Genomic DNA, 27,505 nt, shown 5'->3' with positions numbered 1-27,505 from the left:
ACAATATATACAATGGTTACAACAATGTAATTGGAAAGAAAGAAAAAAGCAACTAAATGTTATCTAATTATAGTGAGCTTCATCTTAAAGAATAGATGAGAAAAAAAATACCTTTCTTTGAAAAGGTGAGATACTATGGGTGTGACACACTGCAGATGCTTTTATCAGACTGAACTGGTGGCCCCATTAGTTTGGGAGAACTGCTTTTTCCTTTTTTTTTTTGTTTTTTTGTTTTAATAAGAGATGACTCTCTGACTAGGAGAAGATATATATATATATATATATATATACACGCATATATATGTATATATATATATAAATCAAGATTATATAAAAACAAAAGATAAAAATTAAAAAGTTAAAATTAAAAAAACAACAATAAGAAAGCATCATGTTCTAAGGGAAAGAAAGCTAGGCTTGGAGTCAGGAGACCTGGGTTAAATTCTCAGCTCTGACATTTATTAGAATTTTGACAGGGCAAATCACTTCCTCACTGTTTCCTCATCTGTAAAGTGGATACAGAAATACTTGCAACACACCTCAAGAATACCTTTTGTAAAGACAGAACTTTATAAGCCTCAAAACACCAGAATTGAGAGCAATAACTATTGTCATTATTATTTTTGGTTATTTATCTTTGTCCCTGTGAAGAATGCAAAGAAGAATATGAAATGGTCCCTACTCTCTGGTCCAGTTTGACACAAAGATAACAATATCAGGCTGTATATGGAAAGTGAAGGTTATGGTACCGCAGGACAAAGAGATCATCACTAAGACTACTTAGATCAAGAGATCTAAAGTGGTGGTAGATATATGAGACTGCTTTCCTTCTCAGTGAGGGGGGAAGGAAAGAAGAGAGGGAGAAAATTTGGATCTCAAAATTTAAAAAAAAATCCAAATGTTAAAAATTGTTTTTATATCTAATTGGAGAAAAAAAAGTAAATTAAAAAAAAAGTGGTGGTAGAATGTTTCATGCAAGAGCTGGGTCTTGAGCTGAACCTTGAATATACTATCAGAAAAGAAGGGGCAGGGGCAGGTATTTTTCTCATTGGATTGCTGTAAAGAGGGCGTTTTATAAATATTAAGGCCACAAAATCAACTAACAGTCACTTTCTACTAGATCTAACCAGCCAGCAATGAATGGAAAAGATTCGGGTTAGTGTGAAATTCAGCAAATGAATGTTTTCTAAGGTAGATTTTCTTTTTTTTTTTTTTAATAAATTTTTTATTAACATCATTTTATTTTATTTTATTTTTTAAGCAATCAGGGTTAAGTAACTTGCTCAAGGTTACACGGCCAGTTATTTCTGGGTGTGGTGCTAAGTATCTGAGCCCAGATTTGATCCCCAGGTCATCCCGACACTGGAGCTGGTGCTCTTACTCGCTGTGCTACCTGGCTGCCCCTAAGGTAGATTTTCAAGAAAGGCTTAATGCACAGGCTCCTTACCTTGGACTTTAAGTCTCCTCATGTCGTCGTGTGGTGCAACCTTTCAGGTCTTACCACTTACTTTTGCGCATTCTACTTACTCATCACAAACCTTTTCATTCTTGCTTAAGTTTCCCACAGCAACCCCAGCCTCACTCTCTTGGCTGAGAAACTCACCTCACATTTCACCAAAAACTCTCATCTCATATCAGTTGGACATCTTCCCCCCACCTCCTTCATCCCTGTCTCAAATAAAAAGATGTGCCCTTCTGTCTCTCATATGCACCTTTGATCACATCTCCTCTGTTCTTTTCCAGCAGATTGCCCCCTCGATCACCCCTACTCTCTCTAATCTTCAAGCTCCCCCAGTTACAGACTCCTTCCAGGAAGTCTATAAATATCCTCCTACTCCCACCCCCTAATTGGCCTAGATCTTTAAATTAAAAAAGAAAAACAAACAAAACCCAAGCTTGATCCTATCATCCCCTCAAGCTATTGTCCTTTATCTCACTTCCCCTTCTCAGCTAAACTCCCCATCTACACAGAAAGCCATCTACACCAGGTGCCTCCACTTTCTCTTCTCTTGCCTTTAAACCCGCAGCAATCTGGCTTTTCATGTCATTCAACTGAAAATGCTGTCTTCAAATAATCTAAAAGAATGATGAAAGCAATGATCTCTTAATTGCCAAATATAATAGCCATTTTTCAGCATTCCTTCTCCCCGACTTCTCGGTAGTCTCTGGCACTGTCAGTCACTTCCTCTTGAATATAATTCTCTTCTCTGGGTTTTTTGTGACAAAACTTTCCCAGGGTTTCCAATCTATGCAATCACTACTCAGTCTCCTAAGCAGAATATTCATCTAGATGCCCTGAGGGTGTTCCTCTCCCAGACAGATTGGGTTTTCTTCTTTTTTGAGTAGGTAAAGAGGCCTTCAGTTGCCTCATTTCTTACCTAGCCTTACTCACTGAAGGGGTGTTAGCTCAGAGAAACTGAGACCTGGGAAAGACCTTAGCTTAAAAAGGCCAAGGTCTGGGGCGGCCAGGTGGCTCAGGGAGTAAGACCACGGGCCCCAGCGTCGGCATGACCTGGGGGATCGAATTTGGGCTCAGATACTTAGCACCACACCCAGAAATAACTGGCTGTATAACCTTGAGCAAGTTAATTAACCCCAATTGCTTAAAAAAAAAAAAAAGGCCAAGGTCTCTCACAGTATTGGGGGCCATCTCCAGTTGTCCTGATTTATATCTTGCCATTGGACCCAAATGGCTCTGGAGGAGAGAATGAGGCTGGTGGACTCTGCATAACTCTGACTCACTTAAATCCAATTGGCTTACAAGTCAAGACATCTTCCTGAAGTCATCGGTCCTCTTGGAGAATGAGAGACAAACAACATCCAGCTTACATGGAGTGTCTCCCAGGGCTCTGTCCTGGGCTCCCTCCTTTCTCTTGCTTGCTGATCTTATCAGCTCCCATGGGTTCAATTTTCATCTCTATGTAGATGATTCTCAGACCTATATATCCAGCCTTATCTATCTCTCTTGACTTCCAGTCCCATATCACCCGCTGACTTTTTAGACATGTCCAACTCCCCATATTCAAAATAGAACTCATTTTCTTTCCTCAAAAAAACCCTCCCTTATTCCCAACCTCCCTATTACTCTCAAGGGCACTACAATCCTCCTAGACATTCAGGTTTCCAACCTCAGCATTATTCCTGAGTTCTCGCTTGGATTTATACCACACATCCCTTCTCTTTATCCAATCTTTTTTGTCTCCATAACATCTCTCTTATATGGACCCTTTTCTCCTCTTGCACAGTCACCACCCTCATCACCTCTCAGTTGGATTATTACAAAAGTCTTAGACTTAGTTTCCTTGTCTCATCTCACCCCAATTAAATCCATCCTTCATTCTTATGCCAAGAATGCATAGGGAAGAGCTTTTCATCTCTACCTCCTTCCTTTCCTGACTCCCTCCCTTCAAGACTCAATTCATACCCTACTTTCTATAGGAAGCCCTTCCTAGTCTCCCCCATCACCATCCTATCGTTGTGAATTGGATTTAAGTGAGGGAGGGCTGTGCGAAGTCACCAGCCTCACTTTTTCCTCCAGAGTCATCTGGATCCAGTGGCCAGATACACAAGACTAAAGCCTTCCCTCTGAGTTATTAGTTGTTCAGTTGTGTCCGGTTCTTTATGACCCCGTTTTGAGTTTTCTTGGTAAAGATATTGGGTGGTTTGCCATTTTCTTCTCTAGTTTATTTTACAGGTTAGAAAATTAAGACAACCAGGGTAAGTGACTTGCCCAGGGTCACACAGCTAATAGCTATCTGATATTGAATTTGAACTTCTGACTCCAAGTTCACTGTGCCACCTAGCTACCCCTAAGATTCTTCTGAGATTACGTTCCATTTATACTTATAAACATACACACAGAGACACATACACATAAATGTATCTTGTACGTACACAGTTATTTGCATGTTTTCTCCCCCATTAGACTGTGGGCTCCTTGGAAGGCAAGGGCTATTTTTGCCCTTCTTTGTACCCTCAGCTCTTAACAGAATGCCTAGCACATAGTAGGCACTTAAAAAGTGCTGGCTGACTGACTACCTCTAGTCTCCAACCAAACTGAACCACTTGCTTTTTCTTAACCTTGTTCTGTTTTCTCTTACCTCTGTGCATTTGTGAAGTCCACCTACCTCTGCCCACTGAGGTCTTTCTCTCTCTTAGGCTCAGCCTCCTTCATAATCCCCACAATACTATAATCTCCTCTCCCAACTTAAATTTTCCAGAGTCCTTTTTCAAAAAGTGTTTGCCCTACAGCATTCCACCTAGTATTTTACTCCTTGGCCTAGGTGGCATATTCCACTCAGGAGGCTGGCTGAGGGAGGTACTCTATTTGATTTCATCTCTGTATCCCTAGAGCTTAGCCCAGGGCTCTATTTCATGTCCATTTACTAAAATGAGCTTTCAGTTTCTCCTTCCCAAGATACTGGAAAACAATAAAAGCAAAGTATTCCATCTGCCCGGGACTTAGTCACCATCTTGCCTAGGGAGCAGGGTGATGGGTGAGCAGGGTGGGCTATATTTAGTCTCATCACCCTCTGCCCTGGAGGAATAATGCAAGCTTTCCAGGACAGATACAAATATCTACTGGGACCAGAAATATAGGCATGGTTGTCAGGTTTTTTCCCTCTCACCTCTGGCCAGAAACAATAACCAAAAGACAGAAAGAGCTTCATTTCTTCTGCCTGGATGTGTTTTCCTGGGCTGTGGGGGAAGAGCGGAGGGGCCTTCATGTGAAGCAAAGGGTTAAAAGAGTGTATCACAGACCAATGTGTCTATAGGGCAATGAGGGACCATTGAGGAACCAATGAGAAGCAAAGATATAGCATGTTCATGCTCACTGATGACCTTCTTGCTAGACCTCATTCATGACATTCAATTTTCCAACTCTTTTCCTTTGTACTAGCTGTTCCTGATGCCTAGAATACTCTCCCGCTTCTCCTCACAGCTTCTTTCAAGATTCAATTCAAATCCCACCTTCAATGAGGGTCCTTTCCCTTTCCCCTTTCCCTCACTACTACCTTCCCTTTGAGATTACTCTTCATTTAAACTGTACATATTTCCTATGTACACATATGCATGTTTTACCCACCATTAGAGTGTGAGATCCTTGAAGGCAAGGACTGGGTTTTTGTATCCTCAGCTCTTAGCACAGTACCTGGCTTAATAAATGCTTGTTGACTGAATGAATGACAGATATGAGGTCCTAGACCATGACATAAGCCTGCCATTTACCTACTATCTCTCTGGGGGTATCTTTGGCAATGATTCACAAAGTCTGGACATTTCCAAAGGGGATCACAAGGGAATATGGTTAAAGGAATGTGGATAACTCCCTCCAAAGATTGGGCTTTGATCGTGGATCTTTAGTGGGAAGAGACCTTTGAGTTCACCTGGTTCAACCCCTTTGGCTCAGAGAGGTTCAGTGACTTGCCCATGGTCACACAGCAAAAAGAGGCAAAGTTAGGATTAAAATGAACAACAGATCCAATACTGCAGCTACGGCGCCATGCTGCAGGACACTGGCAATGACTATTTCTGAGCAGGAGAAAGGCAGGATTGAAAAGTTTCAGTGAGATGCCCACGTCTGAAGGAGACAATAGGGAGTAGAATGGTTACAGCAGAAGCGTTCATGCCTGGAATAAAAGTTACTGCTGAACCCTGTTGGTCTCTATGGACCAGAATGTTGTCTGAATCACATAAAACACTGTGAGTCTAGTCCCTGGATAGGAAAGAAATGGCCCAGTCCTGCAGCAGCTTGGTATGCTTCATCTTGAGTCAGTCCCTCACTGTTCTTCAGTCTAGGCCCTATATGCACTGCAAGGGGCCAGTGTGGGGCCCCAAAAGGATCCTCTGGACAACCAGATACCCAGAAGGTAAGGGACCTCAAGGCTAAAGATTCCAGCAATGGATTCCAAGTCACTTCTCATAAATCACCATCATGCCCACCCAACATTCTTACCTAGAACCTTGGTCTGGAAGGAGACCTGAGTTGGAGTTCTAGTTCTCCTACTCACTTGTCTGTGTGTGTGTGTGTGTGTGTGTGTGTGTGTGTGAGAGAGAGAGAGAGAGAGAGAGAGAGAGAGAGAGAGAGACACTAACTCAGCTTTCCCATCTGTAAAAGGGGGCCAAGTAACCTTTTTTTGTTATTTGCTTGTGTGCCTCAGTTTACTCAACTGTAAAATGAGGGTGGTTGGATTAAATGCCCTCTAAAATCCTTTCAACATTAAGTTTATGATCCTATAAAATTTAAAAAATCATTTGTTCCTAAGCTGTTTTGTAGTTAATTTCTTTCAACTGCAGAAAACATAGATGATGACGTTGATAGCACTGATGAGAAGGTTGTGTCCCTTCTCTCTCCCCCCCCCACTCCAAGTGATGTCATAGCAGTCCCTGTGACTTTTCTGTTCTCCCAGTTCCTTCCCAGAACACTCCTCATCCAGTCTCTATGACATCACAGCTAGTTGCTGTGGAGAGCATTAGGGAGTTGCAAAAGGAGGATTAAAACTTCAAATGAGGTCTGAGTATTGAGCTGGTTTTATCAAAGTGCCCCTGAAGTGAAACACAGAACCACAGAATAGCTCATTTCCTTCTCCCCTCCCCCTCCCTGGCCCAGCAATCTGAAAATCAAAGGCTGAGCCTTCCTGGGAAGAAAGAAAACCTTCTATTTCTAAAGCCACTGTGGGAAGCAAGCATCATGGGAATCTCCCAGGGTACCACAGCTCTCATTAGGGCCTTTCAACTTTTACCCCTCTCTTATTTCTGCCCAGGAAAGATGCTATAGTATTCTAACGAAAGCACTGGATAGACAGGGCAAAAACAGGCAATTTAGCCCCAGTTCTGCCATAATTCACTCTGAGCCCTGGGCAAACCCCTTGCCTTCTGTGGGACTAATTTTCTTCCTCTAGAAAATGAAGGGGCTGGATTAGCACCCTAAGGTCCCCTCCAGCTATGATACTCAAAAAGTAAGGATGGTGATGGTGGTGATGATGATGCCAAGGTCTGTACCAGCTACTGGGAGCACCAACACAAAAAATGAGCAATGCTTATTTTCAAAGAGCTTATATTCTAATGTATCATCCTTATTAATTATAAGGACTCCTATTTTCCTTTTTTTTCTGACCTGATCTCAGGTTAGAGAGCAGCTCATCCCTACTCACTCATCTGGCTGAGACATAACTTGGCCTTCTCTCATCCAGGATGCCTCCTCCAGGCCTTTCTACTGGGCAGGGGCTTCTGAGAAGCCCTCGAGTTGATTCTTGTATCACCGGAGCAATCAGGACTTTGTCCTCTTTTCCCCGTAATGCTGCATGTCTAGATAATTGAGAGTGGATAGCAATTTCAAACATCAACCCTGATGGTCCGCCCATGCTAACAGAAGGGAATGAAACCACAGCCAACACAAACACCTGCGCAAACAAACAAAATGCACTGAGAAGTGGATGACAGAGGAGGGCGTCCAGGAGAACAACGACCTTTCGAAGCCATCAAACATTAATTAATTGCCTATTTATTAAGTGTATTGTGCTAGATACTAAGGAATCAAAGGGAAAAAAATGAAATTGTCCTTGGCCTCAGATGAGCTTTTTTTTTTAAAGCAATCGGAGTTAAGTAACTTGCTCAAGGTTACAGGGCCAGTTATTTTTGTGTGGGTGCCAAGCATCTGAGGCCAGAACCGATCCCAGGTCTCCTCAATCTGGGGCCGGCAAGTCTTACTCATTGTGCCACCTGGCTGCCCATAGATGAGCTTATTTTCTATGAGGGAAGGCAACATGCACATAAATAAGTATATATGAAATACATACACAATAAATACAATTTAAATTGTGGGGACACTAATAGTGGAGGGGGGAAAGGGAAATCAGGGAAGGCTTCATGTAGGAGGTGGCCTTAAGCAGAATTTGGGGGAGGGGGAAACCCAAGAAGAAATTCTAAAAGGTACAGATGCTTTGGGAGTATATTCCAGGCATAGAGGACAGGTAGTACAAAGGGGTGGAAGTGGGAAATGGGAGAGCTGGGTGTGCATAACAGCAGTGGCCAGACTAAGGAGTGCAAGGAGGGAAATAATGTATAATGAGGCTGGAGAGATAGGCTGATACCAGATTGTGAAGGGCTTTAAAAGCTACACACTGGAGGTTTTGTTTACCCCCCAGAAGCAGTGTGGGAATCATTGGGAGTTGACAGGGTTTGCTGAATGACATCATTACCCCTTCATTTCAGAAAAATCTCTGTGGTAGCTATGTGGAGGAGGGACTGGGGAGAGACTTGAGCCAGGGAAACCAAGGCTATTGCAATAATCCAAGCAAGGGGCAATGAGGTCTTGAACTAAGGTGGTGGCCTTGTGGAGAGCAGGGAAAGTATGCCAGAGATTGGGAAGACAGAAATAACAGCATCTGGCATAAAGTGGATACATATTTTCCCAAGCCCTTTTTCTCATCCCTTGTCCTACAACTAGGATGGGCATAAGACACATACACGAGCAACTACAAGGCAATGAGCACTACATGCTCTTAAAAGAGTTGCAAGGTGCTATGGGGACATGCAGAGGAAGGAGGAAAGATTTGGGGGGGGAGGGGGCAGGAGGCAGGGATCAGGGTAGGGGAATAGGATCTGGAAGAAACCAGGGATGCCTGTGTGGAAAAAGTGACATTGAAGTTGGGTCTTGAAGGGATGAGTAGGATCTTCACCACTGAAGATGTAGAAAATGGGGAAGACGACATTTAGAGATGGAAGGGATTTCTGAAGCCATCAGGTCCAACTCACTCGTCTTGCAGATGAGGAAATAGGTTTAAAGAGATAAAGTGACTTTACCAGGGTCATTCCACTAATAAGTGTCAGAGGTAGGATTGAAACCTGTATCTTCCTGACTCACAGACCAGCACTCTAGAGGAAGGGTTCTTAACCTGATTTTTGTTAGTTTTGTTTTTGTATCTTGGACCCTTTGGCATTCTGATGAAGCCTATCAACACCTCTGCAGAATGTTTTTAAAAGAACAAATTAAATACATAGGATTAAAAAGGAGACCAATTATACTGAAAGTTACATTTTTTTAAAAAGTCTCAAATTCACAGATCACTTGAAATCCATTTCAGACTTCTTGATAGATCTACTGATCAACTGATATACAATTTCTTCCCTCCTTTTATCACAATTCCCACCGACCTTGACCCTCCAAGCCAAAGGTGATTCAGGAAACCCAAGATGGTAACCACAACGCTCCTAATGCTACCCTAGAACATCTGAGCTACAAGAGTGTCAGGACTGTGAGCTTCAAGAGGCTAACAGTCACTCTGACTCACTCTATGTACATTGCCCAGCCTGGGGCACCACAAGAAGGCATTCACCTAGAGGCTTCTTAAACAGTGGATAACAAGTGGAGCTGGAAGGGGCCGGGGAGCAGCCCCCTCCTCCCTCTGTTTCCCTTTGGAAGGGTGTTTTTTTTAAACCTGAAAAATATACCAACAATGGGAATGCCATTCTCTTCGAGAACTCATGCCTGTTGCTAAGAGACCTGTTGCTAAGTTGTAAGTTCTGTCCTTTTTACTATAAACAAAGCCAGTGATTATCTATGTGCAGGGGAGGCAGCTCATTGATGTCAGGCTGGCCCTCAGAGGAGGGAGGATTGGGAGAATGACACTTTTGGCAGAATAGAGAATCAAAATCAAAAGATAGAAAAGAGGACAGAGCCCAGAGGAATTGCCATACCGTGATCAGGCCCTTCCCTGCTGGCTTCTCATTCACCAAGACCAGGGGCCGGGTGATTTTCTTGCTGGAGACGATCTGAGGGAAAGAACAAAAACAAGCGCTTTGAGGCTTGGGTCTCAAACACTGTCCAAAAATAACCCTATCCTCTTAAATATAGCCAGAGCTTAGAATCATGAAGGTACTGTTCTGAATCTTTTCACATTAGATTATCAGCTACTTGAGGACAGGGACCTTGTCTTGTTATTTTTGTAAACAACACAAAATGCCCAGTCTGGGCCCTTGCTTCACAGAAATCACAGAATTTTAGGGGTGGAAATGACCTTGGACTCCACCTAAGTCTAACCTCATTTTAGGGGTGAGGTCACTGAGGGCTTTTGAAAGAAGAAATATCTTGCCTCGATGTTTGTGTGAGAATTGAGAATATCATTTTATTCCTGCATTGTTCCTATAGAGTGAGAAGGGCAGGCATGAAGAGTAAATGAGGGTCAGATAAGGGAAATAACTTGTCCAGGGGCACAGTAGGAATTAGTGGCAGAATCAGGATTAAACTCTAGATCATTCACTAAAACAAACAAATACAACCCATGCTATCAGAGGATCAAAAATGAAGCGTGCTCTCCACTTTGTGACAGAGAAGGGGAACTCAAAATGCAGGATGAGGAATATGTATTTGGGCATGGATAACAAAGGAACTTGCTTTACTTGACTGTACATGTTTTTTGGATTTTTTCCCCCATAAAACAACATTTACTAAGTACCTACCATGTATAACAAGCACCATGAGAAGCACTGGAGATACAAAAAAATGATCCAAGCCCCCAAGGAGCTTATATGCACATAGAGATGGACAGAGAGCACAGATCAGAGAGAGGAAAAGAAGCTGTTTCAATCATACCGCTGGCTCAGAAGCCAGTGTTCCCTATCCCTGTAAAAGTAGGGGGTGGCCAGCCCTGTCACTGCCAGTTAGAGCTGTCTGCCTCCACTTGGGGAATACAGCTTGAGACAATGTGGCATCAGGGACAGCTCTGGTATGGGTGTAAGGCAAGGAGCCAAGGGGAAACTGCCAAAGAAGCCAATTTATAATTAATGTCAGGAAAAAAGCTTCCTAAAAAGGAAAGCTGCCCATCAGTGGGATAGGCTACCTGCAGAAGGAGTGGGCTCCCTTTCACTGAAGGCCTTTATGCAGAAGCTAGATCCCTATATAATTAGCATATTGTTATGAGGATTCGTGGGTCACCAGCTGGATTAGCTAACTTCTCAGTCCCTTCCATCTCCAAAACAGGTGATTTCTATGACAAGGGCCCCCTTATCTGCTCACACATTTCACTCTTCTGTGTACACACTAAGCATATTAATTACAAGGGTTTTGTTTTTTGGTGAGGTGTAAGGGAGAGAGAAAATAAATATTTGTTAATTGAAAAAAAATTTTTTTTAATTTGAAAAGCCTAGATCATAGGACTTAATATTGAAAAAAGAACCTTAGAGGTTGTCAAGTTCAATCTCTATTAATTTTACGGATGAGGAAGTGAAACCCAAAGTGTTCACAGTCGCATACATTGTAATTGGCAGAAGACAGATCTCTTGAGACTCTCTTTATCTTCATAAACACACACACACACACACGTCTCCCATAAAATGCCAGAACCATATATCTGTATGTATATGTGTGTATCTACAGTGCTATATCTATCTATCTATCTATCTATCTATCTGTCTGTCTGTCTGTCTGTCTGTCTATCTATCTATCTGCCATAAAATGGCAGGGCTCTGTGTGTGTATGTGTATACGTATAAAGAGTGTGAGAGAGACTTCATACATGTATACACACACATTATTGTTACAAGGAAGGAATCAATAGAGGAGGTGGGGTTTGAGGGGAAATGACTGTGGTACAAGACACTCACTAAACTCCCATGGTACCCTATTACCTTATATAAAACTCTCTATTTGGCATTTAGAGCCCCTCACAATCTGGCGTATAGGGGGAATTTAAGAACCACAATCATTTTACAGCATATGGATATCTCTCAGTTATCTGGTGGCCTAAATAGCAAAAAGTCTCCAACCACTACTGAAGAAGCAACCAAATATAACAAACGATACAAAGCTACAGCAAAGCAGATGGTTTTATTCACTGTTGTAACAACTGGGGGGGGGGAAGGCAAGGCAAATGGGGTTGTGACTTGCCCAAGGTCACACAGCTAGTAAATATGTCAAGTGTCTGAGGTCACATTTGAACTCAGGTCCTCCTGACTCCAGAGCCAGTCCTCTATTCACTTTGCCACCTGCCTGCCCCTAAATGGACTTCTTTAACAATCATTTTAAATATTTGGTCACTTCTTCTTGTCTCTTGCTCTTGAATAGGGAATATCTTCTTATTCCAAAGATAATCTCCGCCATTTTGTGGCAAATATTCTCCCAGGGGACCCCCCCCCCACCCTTGTCTCTTTGAATGATTCTCCCTTTCTCGCCTGTGAAATGCTTTACTAATCTAGTCTAAATTGTTGTAGAATGCTGCTGACTGGCTAACTCTAAGCAGACCTGAAAAGTTATAAAACCCAAAATCTATATCCTAGGAAGTTGAAGGTACTATGAGGGAGCAGCCTTCCTTATCAAGCCAATACATTCCTTTGCTTTCAGTTTGACCTTCTAGCCTTGATACCCACCCCCACTCCCCACCCCTACTCATACACATCTCCCAGCAGGTCCCATTCCTCTTGGTTGAGAGAATTCCCCAACAGAACCTCCCTGTACTTCCCAGTCTGTTTACACTTTACCTAGGTCTGGATTAGAGTGAATAATGAATGCCCTGAAGTGGTCACATGTATTCCTCCACACATTTCAAATCCTGCTCCACAGGTCTTTTTAGGTGGCACAGTAAAGAGACTAGTCAGGAAGATCTGAGTTCAAATCCTGCCTCTGTGACTATGTGACTCTGAGCAAATACTTAACCTTTCTGTACCTCACTTTCCTCAACTGTAAAACAGGAATGATAATAATAGCACTTGCCTCACAGGATTATTGTAAGAATCAAATGAGATAACCTGTGTACAGTGCTTTGCAAACCTCAAAGTACTCTGTAAATGCTAGCTCTCATCATCATGGCATGACACATAACACACAATCTCCCATCTCTGCGCACTTGCACTGGCTGTCCCTCATGCCTGGAATGCTCTTCCTCCTCACTTCCAAGTCCTAGCCTTGCTGACTTCAATACTCAGCTGAAATTCTGCCTTCTATAGGAGGCACACAAGGAGGCCTTTCCTGGTCTTCCTCTGAGATTACCTTGCATTTTTGTTAAATATATCAGGTGCTTACATGTTTTTTGCATGTTTTCTCCCCCACTGGAGCGTAAGTTCCTTGAGAGCAAGGATCATGTTTTCCTTTGTATTCCCAACTCTTAGCACAGTACCTAGCACGTATTAAGTACTTAATAAATGCTCAATAACTGACTGACTGGAGGTGAGATTTCTAGAGGAGGAATTCTGAGATAATATCCTATACTATTTACCAGCCCCTAAAAATATCACATGAGATTTGAGTCATTGCTGTTCCCCTCCTCTTCCCTGCCCCAAAAGGGCCTGCTATACCACTAGTCACACACCCTAAATTCTCCCTAGGGCATTCTGACCGTGGTAGGTCCCAACAAAGGAGGCAAAGGGAACCTCCATAGAACTGCAGGTGACAGGCTGGGTTTGTTTTCTGTGATTAACCAAGACCCTGGAGGAACCAGTTAGGAAATTTTTCTAGTAGCAGAATGAAAAGGGATTAGCAAGATTACAAGGAAGTGAGACAGGATAAGTTTTCTCTGGAATTCCCATTATGAGAAAAATAATTTCTACTACATAGATCTTCCAAATTTATGCTTAGCCTCATAGGGGTAAGAATTTCGAATGGTTCAATAACCCAGAGTGACCTGAAATTCTAGAGGCCAAGGAAGAACAGTTTGGGGAACAGTTTGAGGTGACTCAGTGCCCCAAGTTTGGGGAGGGAAAAGCACAGATAAGGCATTGTGACTTGAACAGGGGTGGGGAACCTGCAGCCTTGAGGCCACTCTAGGTCGTTGGGAGCTGCCTTTTGACTGAGTCCAAGTTCTACAGAACAAATCCTTTTATTAAGGAAATTTGTTCTATGAAGTTTGGATTCAATCAAAGGACCACACTTGAGGACCTAGAGGGCCACACGTGGCCTCAAGGCCATAGGTTCCCCATCCCTGGACTTGAGCCTTTGATTTAGAGTCAGACCTAAGAAAGGTAGTCATGGAAAGAGTACTGAATTTGGAGCAGAAAAGCCAGGTTCAAATCCTAGCTTTAGCCCTTAATACCTGTGCGGCTTTGGGTAAGTCCCTTTAACCTCATGGACCTCTGTTTCCTCATCTATCAAATTAGGAGATTAGACCCAATGATCTGAGTGCCCCTTTCTCGATTTAAATCCTAGGAACCTATTCTTTTAATTAAGAACTTGGAGGTTTATAATCAGTGGGTATATCTCACAGGAGAAAATGGATTTCGGCCTTGGGGGAAAGGGACAGAAGCTTAAGTGCCAGTATGTGGAGATAGCCATACCATGCCCAAAGTGCAGGAGAACTGGCCCAGGAAGTCATGCTCGTCCAGCTGCAGACTCGACTTGTCCTGATCAAATAGGGCAAACTTGAGTTTCTGTACTTCTTCAAAGTGATAGTCAATGACAAACTTCTTGGCAAATGCTGGGTTCAGATTGTTGATAGCAGTTTCTGTCCTGTCAAACTGGGAAAACACATCAGTGGAGAGAGTACCATAAATGGTTAAAGGGGTGCGATTAATAAGAAAAGAAAGAAAAATCAAACCAGATATCAGAAATCAAAAGTCAAGTTAATCAGAAAGCAAAACAGTCATCAGAAACTGAAGTCTAAATAAAGTCACTCTCAGAAAACAAAACTCGATTGGACACAGACATCAAAACCCACACGAATATCACACCATCACAGATTCAGCTATATCCTGTTGCTGAGCTGCATTCCTGGCCCAGAGTCCCCTGTCTACCCAGTCGTTTCCACCCAGGAAAGAGACAGTGCAGGCCAGGAGGCCGGGCCTAGCTACTCCAGGCCCCTCTGTCCCCAGGAGAATGTTGGCATCATCAGGAAAACAAGGATCCATTCCCGACATGGAACAGCTGAGCCTAGGACCCACACCTTCTTGTGCTCCATTGGTGGTGGTGGGAACAGGGGGTAGAATAGAGCATGAAATGCATGACAGGGGCGTTTCGCACAGTGGTGTGCATGGCTGCTCCACCAGCCATGGGTGATAAGCAAAGCCTCCCAATATTTTTAAGTTATTCTCCACGTGTGTCTCGAATCCCCCTCATCTACCAGGGAACTCCCTGAAGACAGGAGCTGGGTCTCCTCTATCCTCTTCTCTCCCATTCCAGTGCCTCATTCAGAACTCTTGCTATCATTTGGCTGCTGGTCTCACAGTGTTCTCTCCCCTGCTTCCACCAGAGCCACAACAGGACCAGGACCTGGCAGATTCTGCTGTGATACCAATGGGGCTAGTTATAGCTTGGCTCTATGGTCTATCCCTGTAACCTGAGCTTGTGGTCCCCCAAGGAATGCTGCTAGTGGCATTCACCACACCCCTCCAAGCCCCCTCACTGACTGGAATCTAGATGCTGGGGAAAGAGAAAACATGACGAGTTCTTATTTAAAAAAAAAAAAACAACAAAACTCAAAAAACCAAACAACTACCACAACAAAACTATCCTGTGCTGTCATAAAAGGCTTTTCTGAGTGCCATGTGGCCAAACTCAAGCCGGCCTGGATATCCCCAGGTCCTCAGAAACACAGATAGTTACAAACCATCTAAATCCATTACTGCCACTCAGTTTAGCAACAAGGAATCTGTTCAAGATCACACAGGAAGTTAGGGGAAGAACAAGGATTTAAAAAACTCCTAGTTCTGTCATCTACACCAATGATACAGAGAAATTATATACTGGTTCCCCTCACGCCTGAAAAAGCAGATTGGGGGGGGGGGGCGCTAGGTGGCGAAGTGAGTAGGGCACCAGCCCTGGAGTCAGGAAGATCTGAGTTCAAATCCAGCCTCAGACACTTAACACTTACTAGTCGTGTGACCTTGGGCAAGTCACAACCCCAACTGCCCTGCCTTCCCCCCTCCAAAAAGCAAAAAAAAGGAGATCTGATAGTCTCAGATGAAGATTTATGATTTGCTTGTGATGGCACCGTTGTGGTCGAGGCACCATTCTGCCTAGAGGCAGAGGTACAGAGAAACTGACATCTAGGAGTCCCTTGGAGGTCAAGACTTGTTACTATATATGGAGGTCCCACTGTGTCATCTCTGGCAGCATCCACATGTGTGATCCAGCTGGTTCCCATTTAGTACAGGCCAATCCAGGCTGGTCTAAGACTTCAGCCCAGGCACCTGAGCCAGCAGGATCTCCCAGATCTTAGTCTCCAGGAACTAAACATGCCAAACTCCACCTGTGACCTCAGAGGCAAACACTCTGACCCTGTCCCTCCCTTCTTAATCTTTCCTTTCACTAATACCGGAACCATGGCTAAATATAGACTCAGGGCCAAGAGCTGAAAATCTCCTGCTGAGAGCCCAGGCCTTGGAAACCGGATGGGAAAAACCCACTTGGTTTGTTCATCCAGGCAGCCTATAACCCTGACTTCTGAGCAGCCACATGATGTAATGAAAAGAGTACTGGAATGGGGAGTCAGCAGACCCAGATCCTGTTCTGGGTCTCACACTCAGTGTAGCCAAACTATGCAACTTTGAGCAAGGCACACTTCTTCTCAGGGTCTCAGTTTCCACATTTGTAAAATGAGGGCTGGAATGGATGATTTCCAAGATCCTTTCCAACTCTGATATTTCATATTTAAAGATTCTACATTTCAAAGTCTCTTTCTTGTCTGATGTTCTACTTGAAACTGAAAGGCAATAATAATTTATATTGATAGAGTGATTCAAGGCTTATGAAACGGTGTGTGTGTGTGTACATAATGTGAAATTTGGTGGTTGAGGCTCAGTAGGCAGCATGGAATAGTGGATGAGACACTTGACTTAGAGTCATGGAGATATGGGTTCAAATATTATCATATATTAGTCGTGTGACCCTGGGCAAGGATCATAACCTCTGTTTCATTTTCCTTACCTGTAAAAAGAGTGTTGGACTCAGCAGATGCTAAGGCACCTTCCAGTTGTAAATCTATAATCTTATGGTCCTCAGGATATTGCAGTGAGGGACATACATGGCCTGAACATGATTGCTCCCATTTTTCAGATGAAAAAATTAGACCACAAGAAGTTGAGTGACTTGTATAAGGTCATGTAGCTAGTAAGTGGCAGGCAGAGTCAATGTACTAACCCAGCTATGCCTGCTCTTATGACTCCTAGTCTCCTGCATCCCACTATTTCTGAGTAGCATGGGCTGGAAGTCATACATTTCCATTCTTGGTTAGGCTGAGTATTCTCACTGTGTGATCATAAGGAGGCCACCTCAACCTCTCTCAAGAGAGCAATGTTCTCGGGGCAGCTAGGTGGCACAGTGAATAGAGCACTGGCCCTGGAGTCAGGAGGACCTGAGTTCAAATATGAACTCAGACACTTAACACAAAAACTAGCTGTGTGACCTTGGGCAAGTCACTTAATCCCAATTGCCCTCCAAAAAGCAAAAAAAAAAAAAAATAGAGCAATGTTCTGTCCTCCTTGGGAATGGTATGGGGAGGATCACAGGCAGATTAGATAGGAAATGCTCAGCAAAGAAAAGCAATCCTTAGCTGTTTCTTTCCTTCTTTTGCTTCTTGTTTCTAAAGCTATGGCAGAGCAGGATCTGTCAGCTCCTGACAAAGTCAGGGCTTTACAGAAATGACACGAGTCTTGTGGTTCCTGTCTTTGGAAGATTCTAGGATTTAAGCCTAGAAAGTTTTAGTGATCATTCAGTCCAACCTCTTCTTTTTATAGATAGGGGAACAGGCTTAGGAAGTGAAGCAGCTTATTCAGAATTGAACATGTAATTAACCAGGTCTTCTGACTTCAAATCCAGTGTTCTTTCGATTTATGCCATACCACTTTTTCATTGGCTCCATCCAGACCCAAGGAACAATGATCTTCTATCCCTACCCAACCCTGATTCCACCTATCCTGGAGCTTAGGAGGATAGGAGACTCACCTCATACCACTTGCCATTGTTCTCAGTGAATAAAACACAGAAGGGGTCAGATTTGGAGGTGACATCTCGATCCAACAGGTTTTGGCCACAGACAGAGAGTTCCACCTTGCATACACAGTACTGGGACCCAATGGGCCCTGCAGGGGAGCTGGCGCCCATTGTGTAGGCCATGACTGCTGGGGGCAGCAGTGGTTCCTGACAATCTATAGGAAGAAAAGAAAGGTAAGGTGAGGCTCTGCAAAGACAACAATCTCTCTACCTTTTCAGGGCACTTGGTTTTCTCTAGACTTTGGATCCCCAAATCACCCCTTCATCCTCATTCCAAATATAGATAATTCTACTATATAGCATGTTTTGAAAATGCACTTTTTTTCAAATGCAACTGACGTATTAGGGAATACTTTTAGTATAACTTGAATTTCAAGTTGACTTTGAAGGGATTTCTTCCTCAAGAAACAGCAAGAATGCTGAAAATTGTACCACTTCATGATAACTCCAAGCCACAAGTCTTCTGATTCCCTCTTCCACAAGCAAACTGCAGGTCTTTGTCAAGCTAAAGTGCCATATTTATTAGCTATCTACAGTAAAAAGTAGAGCTATCTACAGAGAGCAGAGAAGGACTGGCCTATACCACCCTACCCCCTTCTACCACACTAAGTCCTCTGGCCAGAGGCCCCATATCTCTGGTCAAGCAGCAACCTGACGCCATGGATGGACTACTATATATTTCTTAACCATTTGCCACATATGAAACTGTGCTTCTGCTTTTATTTGGTACGTGTGTGTGTGAAGGTTTTGAGCATTGTGCCCCTAACTCCATTTTCCCCATTAGCTCTGTGGTTTTTATTGCTAGACTGTACATAGCATGGTGCTTTTTGAGAACACAAATGTCGAGTTATGCTGGAACTGCCTATAGTGACCCTCTAACCCACCATCACTGTCCCATGTATGTCTAGGTCTAATGTGGATTTGGTTATCTATATGTCCTATACATGTGACTAAGTGGGATTCTAAACTCATGGAGGGTAAGGGCTGATTCTCTGGAAGTCCTCTGGTGCCACACCAGCACAGTGAAGAGTTCAGTACTTAATAAAGATTTTAGGATTAAAACTGATAGAGGATGGGAAAGAGAGAGGATGACGATACACCAGAGCTGGACAAGGGAGTCAGGTGTCTTTTCCCAGGGTGATATGTTTTAGCTACAGTCTTTTAAGCCAAGAACTTTTAATCATCAGTGCAGACCAATATCAAATTGGGTAGTTAGGAGCTTAAGGCCTTAGAGAAACTAATAGGAGAGGCTGAGGGAGTTCATAGCTTCAATTGCCATATGAGTCAGTTAGCTTTATTATGATTGATGGCCATGGAATATGGTCCACCATTGCTTACAAATGTAGGCCGTTGGTCACAAGCAGCAGAGAGTAAGTGTGTATGGCTCAGTGCAGACCATCCCCATAGCTAGAGACAGTTCAAAGAATATGTCTCACGAGCAATGGCTCAAATATAAGAAATATTTCATAAGCCCTAATGTGTGCAGAAAGCCACAGGAACATGCAGAGTTGAGTAAGGAGTTTTCAAGGAACATAATCAGTTGGTCAGGTAGTCAACAAGCATGTATTAAGCTCTCTCTTGTGTTTAAGGCATTGTACTAAGCACTGGAGATACAAAGAAAGGCAAGAATAGCCTCTGTCCTCCAAGGAACTCACATCCTAACAGGGCATACAACATACAAACAGTGTGCAGGAGTCTAAGACATAAGAACAGATGACATTTGAGTTGGGCTTTTGGAAACTGGTAGGAATTCAAAAGAAACCATAACTATTAACACCCCTATGAAAGAATTCTCCAAACCAATAATAATAAGAGAAATGGAAATAAAAATAACCGATATTTTACTTCACACCCAGCAACTTGGCACAGATGAAAAAAAATGGGAAGAGTCAATGGTGGAGGGACTGTGGAAAGACAGGTAAACTAACGAACTGTTGGTGGAACTGTGAAATGGTCCAATCATTGTGGAAAAGCAATTTGCAATTATGCCAAGAAAGTGAATAAAATGTCCATGTTCTTTGACCTAGAGATTTCATTGGTACCGTGTTTCCCCGATAATAAGACACTGTCTTATTATTTTTTTGGACAGAAAAACACCAGAGGGCTTATTTTCAGGGGAGGGCTTATTTTAATGAACATTGACAGCAATTTTAATAAACAGGTAAATGTGAACAAAAAAATGTACCTTTATTCAATAAGCAAATCACTGGGGAAGAACAGGATGACGCGCTCACTGCTGCAGCTCTGACTGGATGCAGCTCGGAGCGCGGCGTGCGTTTCATGGGGGAGGGGGACGGTGCATACAGAGGGTACTGTAATGTAGCGTGTAGCGCAGGGGATCACCTTCACTACAGTAGCAATCTCAATAGGGCTTATTTTCAGGGGAGGGCTTATTTTAGAGGAATCTTACACAGTAAGGGGAGGGCTTATTTTCGGGATAGGTCTTATTATCGGGGAAACATGGTATACATAAACCCCAAGGAGATCAATGATAAAAAGAAAAATGCCACATACACTAAAATAATTATAGCAACACTTTTTTATATTGGCAAAGAAATGGAAACAAAGTAGATACCTGTCAATTGAGGTACAGCTAAACGAATTATGGTGTAATGGAATATTATGTTATAAAAAACTATATATACATATACACACATGTATGATGAATTCAGAAAAGCATGGAAGGACATGTACTGGTACAAAGTAAATAGAAACAGGAAAACAATATATTCAAAGACTACAATGTAAATGAAAAGAACAACAATAAAACAATCAAAACTGAATACTGTGAAAATGACTAGGCTTGACCTCCTAGAAAGAAATAAGAAGCCAACCCCCCCCCCCTTCTTTGCAGAAGTGGAGGACTATGAGTGTGGAATACTGCATATAATATCAAGCTTTTTCAATGTTTCAAATTTGTCACTGCCTGCCCCCTACGCCACCTTCCATCACCTTTATATTCTTTGTTACAAGGGATGGCTCTGTAGGAGAAGAGAGGAGGGATACAAAAAGAAATTATAGTTGATATAAATCCAAAAGTTATCAATGAAATTTATTTTTTTTAATTGGCATGTATTTAACAATTGAAAGAGGGCATTACAAGTTAGGGATCAATGTGGTGGGCACAGTATGGATTTGCAGAGCAGAATGAAAATCCATCCTAGCTCCTATGCAAAATCTAGTTTTGGGATGGTGGCACAGTGGATAGAGCATACAGCCTAGAGTTAGGAAGACCTCAGTTCAAATCCAGCCCTAGAGACTTACTAGCTGTATGATCCTGGAACCCTGGGCAAGTCACTTGACTCTGTTTACCTTAGTTTCCTCATCTGTAAAATGAGTTGGAGAAGGAATGGCAAACCACTCCTGTATCTTTTCCAAGAAAACTCTAAATGGGCCATGAAGAGTCGGACATGGCTGAGCAAGAACAAAAGTCTAGTTTTCCTCCTATTCAAAGGCCAATACTAGGTATTACTCAGTTAAGAGCTGTAACTAACTATTTCTCTCAGTATTTTCAGAATTTCAATCCTGACTTTAATTGTGCTTATAGTACATTGCACGCTGGTACGGCACAATTTTCAGGCATGACTTATTCTGTCATGTAATATAATCAATTTCCATCCTAGGATTTGAAAATCTATGTTAACTCAACTTAGGCCCAGTATAATCAAGCTTCAGGGCTGATAGAGAGAAGTAGTGGCATGGATAATACAAGGCAGTGATGATTTTTTTTAAAAAGAAATCTACCATTGTTCTTCAGTTCTGGGAAGCATCACATGCATTTTTGATTGTGAACATCCTTTCTTTATTCTGGTAGGCTTAGGCAAATATCATGATGAGTCTTTATTTCCCAAACACATACAATAATGTTGGAGGATTGTCCAAGTGTGCTAGGGGTCAAAGGAGGGAAGGAAACTGATATGGGATTTGTCATTTTGGTAAAGATAATTTAAAAAGCAAATAGATGAGAATCATGAACAAATGATGACAAAAAGCATTTCCTTTGAGCCTCTAAGTTTTCCATTTTAAGGATTAACAGAACCCACCTAAAAGTGTTTTAAAAATAAAAGTTATTTATTCAGAGCTTTCATAGTAGCTTTATGTGAAATTGGGGATGAAAGCAACCTAAATGCCCAACATCAGATGAATGGTTAACTCAATTGTGATACATTAATGCAATAGAATGTTATAATGCAATTAAGACAGGCAAGCATGATTAGGAATACAAAGAAATCAGACTCTTAGAAAATAATGGGAAGTGAAAAAAAAGGCAGAACCAGAAGAATAACAGAGACACTATGACTATACAAAGGAAAATGAATGAGAACAAATGGACAAAGGATCCTAACTGCGAAGTTGGAGAAGACTAAAAAGGTGGCATGATACTTTATGTAATGAGATTGAATTCATTTGAATATAAATAGTTCCTAAGTTTGATTGTTTGTCCATGCTAGATTTTTAATAATTTAACTTATTAAAATTTTTTTAAAAGACCAGATAACCATTCTGAAACTGATATGCCAAGAACCATGCTGCATCTTGGACTGCCAGGAGATGGGCAGACCTTTTCTTGCTGTACTGTCTTTTACCATTGTATCCTAAAACACAGGCAGCCAGGAATGGCTAATAGTGTTTCTGTTTCACAAGACAGTGGGTAATGGGAAAAATGATTTGTGATTCCTGCAGCACATACCTTTCCCATAGATTACTTCACACAGACTAGAAGCATATTCTCCCATGTGGAGTTAAGGACCTATTCCATCATTCACTTGAATATAAACAGTGGAAAAGGACCAGGAGCCCTGCACCCTAGGCCTGGCTCTAGCACTATTTAGCTGTGTGACCCCATGCAAGTCATTCAGCCTTCATCAGTCGCCTTATGTGTCAGAGAGAATAATCCCTGCCCTGATTATGAGGGCATGGGTATGAACGGGCTTTGGAGAGTATAAAAATCTGCACAAAATGTAGGAGATAATGATTGATGATGATGATGATGATGATGATTTAATAGTGGTGGTGGGTAGTGTTCCGAATATGACTTGGACAAATCTTAGCATTGATGTCCTCTGAGAAAAGAACAAAGTTACAAAGCATACAGATGGAAGAAGCAGAGCAGGAAGAAGACTCTTAATTTCTTTTTCTGTCCATTCTAGTCTCTACATGCCAGACTACATTTATGTTATTTTCCCCATAGACTCCAAGATAAACAAAGTTATTCTGACCTCAAACAGATGGACAGACACAGACACACACACACACACACATACACAATCTTCCCAGACCAGAAGGATTTCCATATACTACTTCCCCACAATTAGTCCTTATTTCCCCTGTACCCTCCAGAAGTCAGATCAGTCCTCAAAACCACCTTTGCTTATAAATGGAGCCTAGGGTGGGATAAATCACTTTCCTGGGCTGATGTGTACTATGGCTTTAATTTCAAGGCTGCTTTTAAAAAAGCAAAGCCAAGATGTTATGTACTATAAAGCCAGCTACCTTTGCCCATCCCCACCCTGGCACTTACCAACTCTCTTCCTTTCGTTCAGTGGCAACCTTAGGATTTCCCCAGGTACCAAATCTAAACAGAGAACACAGTTCTTGGGAGCAACAAATGACTGGATATGAGCTGCCCTGCTCTCTTCTTCCCCTGTGTGTGGTCTTTACTCACACTGTTCCCTATGCTTAGGTTCTTCTTCCTCCTTCCTCTGTTCAATTCCTACCTTTTAAAGTCAATTCAAATGTCTCTTTCCTTCTAGGAGGTCTTGTCCATTCCTTCCCCCTCAGACTTCACACAGAGTTCACAAGTCTCTTATACATAATATTACAGGATAAGCACATCAGAGACATCATGTACGTATTGTAACCCCGTCCCCACTGGACTCTGATCTCTTTGAAAGTAGGGACACCCCATCTTATCTAAACAAGGTTTCTGTCCAGAGCCCAACACAAAGGAAAAGCTTAATAAAGGCTGTCTGGAGAATGAAATCAACAAAGCCAAAACAAACCCTTCTCCAGCAATTTTCAAACTGAGATGTTGATTTGTCTCTCCCTTAAGGGTATACATACCTTGAAATAGTGCCCCCCCACCCCTGCAAAAAAGACTACAAATTCAAGATGGGGAAAGTATAAGGGCTAAACCAATGTCTACCTAAAGACCAGGGGATCAGAGTTGGCCAGATGAACATGAAACAGCATCATAGTGTCATCATGGGAAAAAAGTTCCAAATATATGCTATTAAGAAGCATGCGTGTGGTGGCAGGAGGGAAAGGATAGAGAGAGAGTTAGAGGGAGAAGAAAGGGGGGAGAGAGAGAAAAGGGAAGAGGAGGGAAGGACAAATGGGGAAGGAGAGAGAGAGGAGGGGGAAATAGGAGGGGAGAGGAAGAAAGAGGGAGAGGGAGAAGAAGAGGGGGAGAGGGAGGGAGAGAGAGAGAGAGAGAGACAGAGAGAGACAGAGACAGAGAGCAAGAGAGACAAAGAGAGATTAACATTCAAGGGTATGAGAATAGGAAAATGATCCTCCTAGATTTATGACTACTCTAGTCTCTAAGGCCCCTTCCCTTTTCTATAGTCCCAGCTGAACAGATGATCCTGATAAAAAAAAAACAAAACGGAGCATCCCCAAAGATCCCTTAGGCAAAGGTCTTGACTGTTTAATTCCTTAGGAGAATTTAATTCCCAGGGAACAGTCTCCAATGCTTCCCCATACCTCCAGTTAGGAAGCTAGGTGGTGCAGTGAACAAAGTGCTAGGCCTAGAGTCAAGAAGTCTTAACTTGAAATCTAGTTTTAGACATACCTATGTGACCCTGAGCAAGTCATTTAACCTTTATTTGCCTGTTTCTTCAACTATAAAATGGGAATAACAGTAGCTACCTCTTAGGGTTGTTATGAGGATTAAATGAGATACTTTTTTAAAAGCCTTTAGCATGCTACCTGGCACATAGCAGGTGCTATATGAATGTTTATTCCCCTCCTGTATCCCCCCTCCCCCCCAATTCCAGTTATATGTTGCCCTCTAGGGGGAGTCTGTCTTCTCTCTTTAAGCTTCTCCTGATACACAAGGACCTTTGCTCAATTTTATCCTTCCCACCTGTGACCTAATTAAAGGTGTAGCTTGATGACTATGGAGCAAGGTGATAGTCAGTGCTTTAAATAAATGCTGATTTGGTAGATTAGAAAATGTGGGTATATCAATTGGAAATGGCTCAATAAGTTGTAATATATGAATGTAATGAGATATTATTGTGCAACAAATATGATGAATACAGAGAAGCACAGAAAAACTTCCATGAAGGGATACAGAGTGAAATAAGCAGAGCCAAGAGAACAATATACAACAATGTAAACAGAAAAGAAAGACAACCACACAGCAACCAAAAGTGAATTTCACAAAATGACCAAGAGCAAGCATGGTCCTAAGGAAGGGTTCCGAGCAGATACCTCTATCCCACTTCTTTGCAGAGGTGAGGGGTCCACAAGTATGGAGTATTGTATATATTTTCAGAGACTTTGGTACATTGATTTATTTTGCTGATTTTTTTCTTCTTCCTCTTTTTATTTTCTTTAAAAATATATTATTTGTTATATGGGACAGCTCTTAAGGAGGGAAGAAAGGATACTAGGAGAAATTTTGATAATGTCAAAACAAAAGATATCAATAAAAATTTCTTAAAAATAAAAATAAATATTAGCAGGAGACTAAGTGCCCAGAAGGGAAGGAGCTTCACCAATGACATAAATGAGGAAAGGGTATCCCAGTGCTAAATGTAAGGACGAAGGACTTGTAGTTAAGGAAGGTGGAAACAATTTCAGAATTCCTTCTTAAATACCACCCTGGGGAGTATTTCAGAAAGGGCCAGCATTTTTCTGAACTGAGGGGGAAGGGAATCTCTTCTGGGCAGCCAAATGGGGCTGTAGGTACTGGCAGGATGGGAGTGGAACCTATTACCCTTCCCCCACTGAGGCATCAAGGAAAAAGTAGCTGATGAAACTAACCTCGGCCATTCTCCAACTTGAGACCCATCAGTGCCCATGCCTCCAAAGTGTGGCACGCATGGTGGGGGGGTTGGGGAAATCCACCTGAAGGCCAGAACCCTGCAGATGCAGTCTGAGAAATGGGCAGTACCTACCACCCTTCCCAACAACCCCTCCCTCCATGGGCAAAGCCCAGAGGATACCTCCAACCCACAACTCACCCTCCACCTGGGCAGCTCTACGAAATCTGAACAAGGAACACATGATTCCTCAAGGGTCCTGAGCAATGGCTGGAGGCAAAGCATATATCCGTGGCCCTCAGGCCCCTCTACTGTGAATGCCAGCAGGGCGGGCTGTGCATAGGGAAGAGAGGGCCTGACGCAATGGAAAAAAAAAACAAACCACCCACCCTACTTGGACAAGATGTCATTTGCAGAGAACCTCCTGGCCCAGATGGAAACTCTGCCTAATGTAGCCCAAGCCCATAATCACCTCCTGTAGCATCCCAGCAGGCAATTTGGGGTTTGGCTAATCCCAGCCTGGGGAGGAAGAACCTGGGCAAAAGGAGAATACATATCCTCCCTTGGGTCTACTGGCCCATAGCCAGGGGGCTGAGATCTGTACACCTGAGACAGGATAGGCAGGGACCATTTCTGGCAGATTGGAGCCTGAGTGGGGACAGAGAAGAGGGTGTGCTCCACAGCATGGGGAAGGGGAACAGGGGAGCTTCTGAGGAGCAAAGTAGTATTCTAGAGAAGAACAGAACAGAGAGAGAAGAGGGGAGAAGGAAAAAGGAAGGGAGAGAGAGAAAATAGTACAGAAGTGTCAAACTCTAGGCTAGAAGCAAGCAGATAGAACCTGATGAAAATGTAACTGGGGGCAGCTAGGTAGAGCAGTGGATAGAGCACAGGCCTTGTTGTTAGGAGACACTTACTAGCTGTGTGACCCTGGGCAAGTCACTTAGCCCCAAATGCCTTCCAAAAGAAATGTAATTAGGAAATATTTAACAGGATAAATAAAAATACAGTACAACACAGGTAATATACATTTATACTTTTCTAAGTCAATATGTGGCCCACAGGAATCTGTTTCTATTTGAGTTTGCTGACACTGGCATGGTAAATAGTGTGCTGGACTTTGAATAGGAAGACCTGAGTGCCAGGTTTAAAACCTGCCTGATTTACTAGCTGTGTGACACAGACAACCTTTTTCACTTTCCTGTTGCATTTGATGGCCTTTAAGGTCCCATCCAATTCTCTGTGCATGACCCTGTGGGAGAGCTGGGGAAGCCAGTGGCTACAGTAGACAAAGGACAAGACTTGAATTCAACAGACCAAGGCTTGAGTCTGGACTCTTAACACTGGTTTTATGACTGCAGAAGTGATAAATGTCTCTAAGCTTCAGATTAAAGTCGGGCACAACTTACCTTACAATGCTGTTAGGAGGAGAGCACTTTAATAAACTGTATCCAAAAGACTAGACAGAGCATGGGTCTCAGAGTCAGAAAGGTCCTTGTTTCTGATACACCCTGGCTTCGTGACTCTGGTCAAGTCCCTTAACATCTCAGTACTCCAGGTAACTAACACTGTAAAGTGCAAAGAACTTCCTGATCTACACT

The 27,505-nt window shown here is 42.7% G+C and overlaps 1 protein-coding gene across 3 annotated transcripts in view; it reads right to left on the bottom strand.

Moving 5' to 3' along the window:
* The window catches only part of CPNE2 (copine 2), a 91,584-nt gene that overhangs the window by 44,765 nt on the left and 19,314 nt on the right, over positions 1–27,505 (bottom strand). For all 3 annotated transcript variants that reach the window (XM_069107801.1, XM_069107802.1, XM_069107803.1), the window contains exons 2-4: positions 17,869–18,071; positions 14,265–14,444; positions 9,700–9,774 (exon numbers count right to left, since the gene is read on the bottom strand). In XM_069107801.1, the coding sequence (XP_068963902.1) occupies positions 9,700–9,774; positions 14,265–14,444; positions 17,869–18,039 (426 nt within the window). In that variant the 5' untranslated portion in view covers positions 18,040–18,071. The remainder of the gene's footprint in view (positions 1–9,699; positions 9,775–14,264; positions 14,445–17,868; positions 18,072–27,505) is intronic.

This window comes from Petaurus breviceps, unplaced genomic scaffold (assembly GCF_028583685.1).
Source record: "Petaurus breviceps papuanus isolate PSGF00001 unplaced genomic scaffold, PetGlider_PUasm1.0 90281, whole genome shotgun sequence".
In the NCBI taxonomy this organism is placed as follows: domain Eukaryota; kingdom Metazoa; phylum Chordata; class Mammalia; order Diprotodontia; family Petauridae; genus Petaurus; species Petaurus breviceps.
This window is presented reverse-complemented; position numbering and strand designations above follow the sequence as displayed.